The sequence below is a fragment of the Trichoderma harzianum genome (assembly GCF_003025095.1).
Source record: "Trichoderma harzianum CBS 226.95 unplaced genomic scaffold M431scaffold_512, whole genome shotgun sequence".
NCBI classification, from domain to species: Eukaryota; Fungi; Ascomycota; class Sordariomycetes; order Hypocreales; family Hypocreaceae; genus Trichoderma; species Trichoderma harzianum.
In genome coordinates, this window is record NW_020209760.1 from 1 (window position 1) to 1172 (window position 1172).

Consider the following 1172-nt stretch of genomic DNA (forward strand, 5'->3'; position numbering starts at 1 on the left):
TACTAAAGAAAAACTAATATAAAGACTTAGTTATTTAATTAATTAATACCTTATACTAAATTAAAATAAATAACTTAATTATTAATAATATAAAAAATTATATTAAAAATTAAGAAAATAAATAATACTTAAAAAGTATTTTTATAAATACTAAATATTTAATATTAAATAAACTTATTTAGGTACTAGAAGACTTATAAAGTAAAGTAGTAAAATTAATTTATATATATAAGCTTAATAAATACTATAAAATTAAAAAAACTATATAATAAATTATATAATACTTTAAATTTAAAAGTATTAAAAAATAAATATAGAAGGTTATATTAAAATATATAATATATAAATAAACTAAAAGCTCTAAGTATAAATCCTATAAATAACTATAACTACTACTTATACTATAGTAACTATAAAAATTGATTTTATTTAACTTAATTACTAAACTACCTTTTTTAAAAGAACTAGTTATAAAAGTACTTTATAATAGTATTTTTATAATAGTTAATAAATTTATAAAAATAGCTTACTTTATACTATTTAAGGAAGTTAGTAATATAAAAGAATTAGCTTATATAATAATAAAATATATTATAAGTAATTATAAACTACTAAAAGATATAATTTTTAATAAAAGAAATATATTTATATTTAAATTTTAAAAAGCACTTATAGCTAAACTAAAAATAAATTATAAGGCTAATATAACCTACTACCTATAGATAAATAAATAAATAAAAAAAATTAATTAAATAATTAAAACCTATTTATACTATTATATTAATTTTAAGTAAAACAACTAGGTAAAACTTCTTTTTATTATCTAACTTACTTATAATAGCACGGAATTAAAATTAACTAAGAAATTACTGTTTTTTTTAAACTATAAATTTAAATCTAAAGCTTACTAACTACTAAAGTAAGGGGAAAATATTAAAAAAGCTATAATTAAGGTAAAGGATATAATTAAATTATATAATAAACTATAATAATAACTTAAATTTATTTAATAAAAAATAATTAAATATATAAATAAAAATAAAATTAAAGAACTAACCCTTTAGGAAAGAAATATAATTTAGCTTTACTAATATATATAAAGAAATAAGTAAGTAAATATTAAAATAAATAAACTAAGTAATAAACTTAATTTTAAAAAACTTAGACTTTAT

The 1172-nt window shown here is 13.1% G+C and overlaps 1 protein-coding gene across 1 annotated transcript; it reads left to right on the forward strand.

The window, feature by feature from the left end:
- Positions 1-416: 416 nt before the first annotated feature.
- On the forward strand, positions 417-662 carry M431DRAFT_102905 (hypothetical protein; the record flags this gene model as incomplete). The annotated part of the gene is made up of 1 exon (XM_024911494.1): positions 417-662. A coding segment is annotated over one exon (246 nt), but the record flags the coding sequence as incomplete, so codon positions are not given.
- Positions 663-1172: the final 510 nt, after the last annotated feature.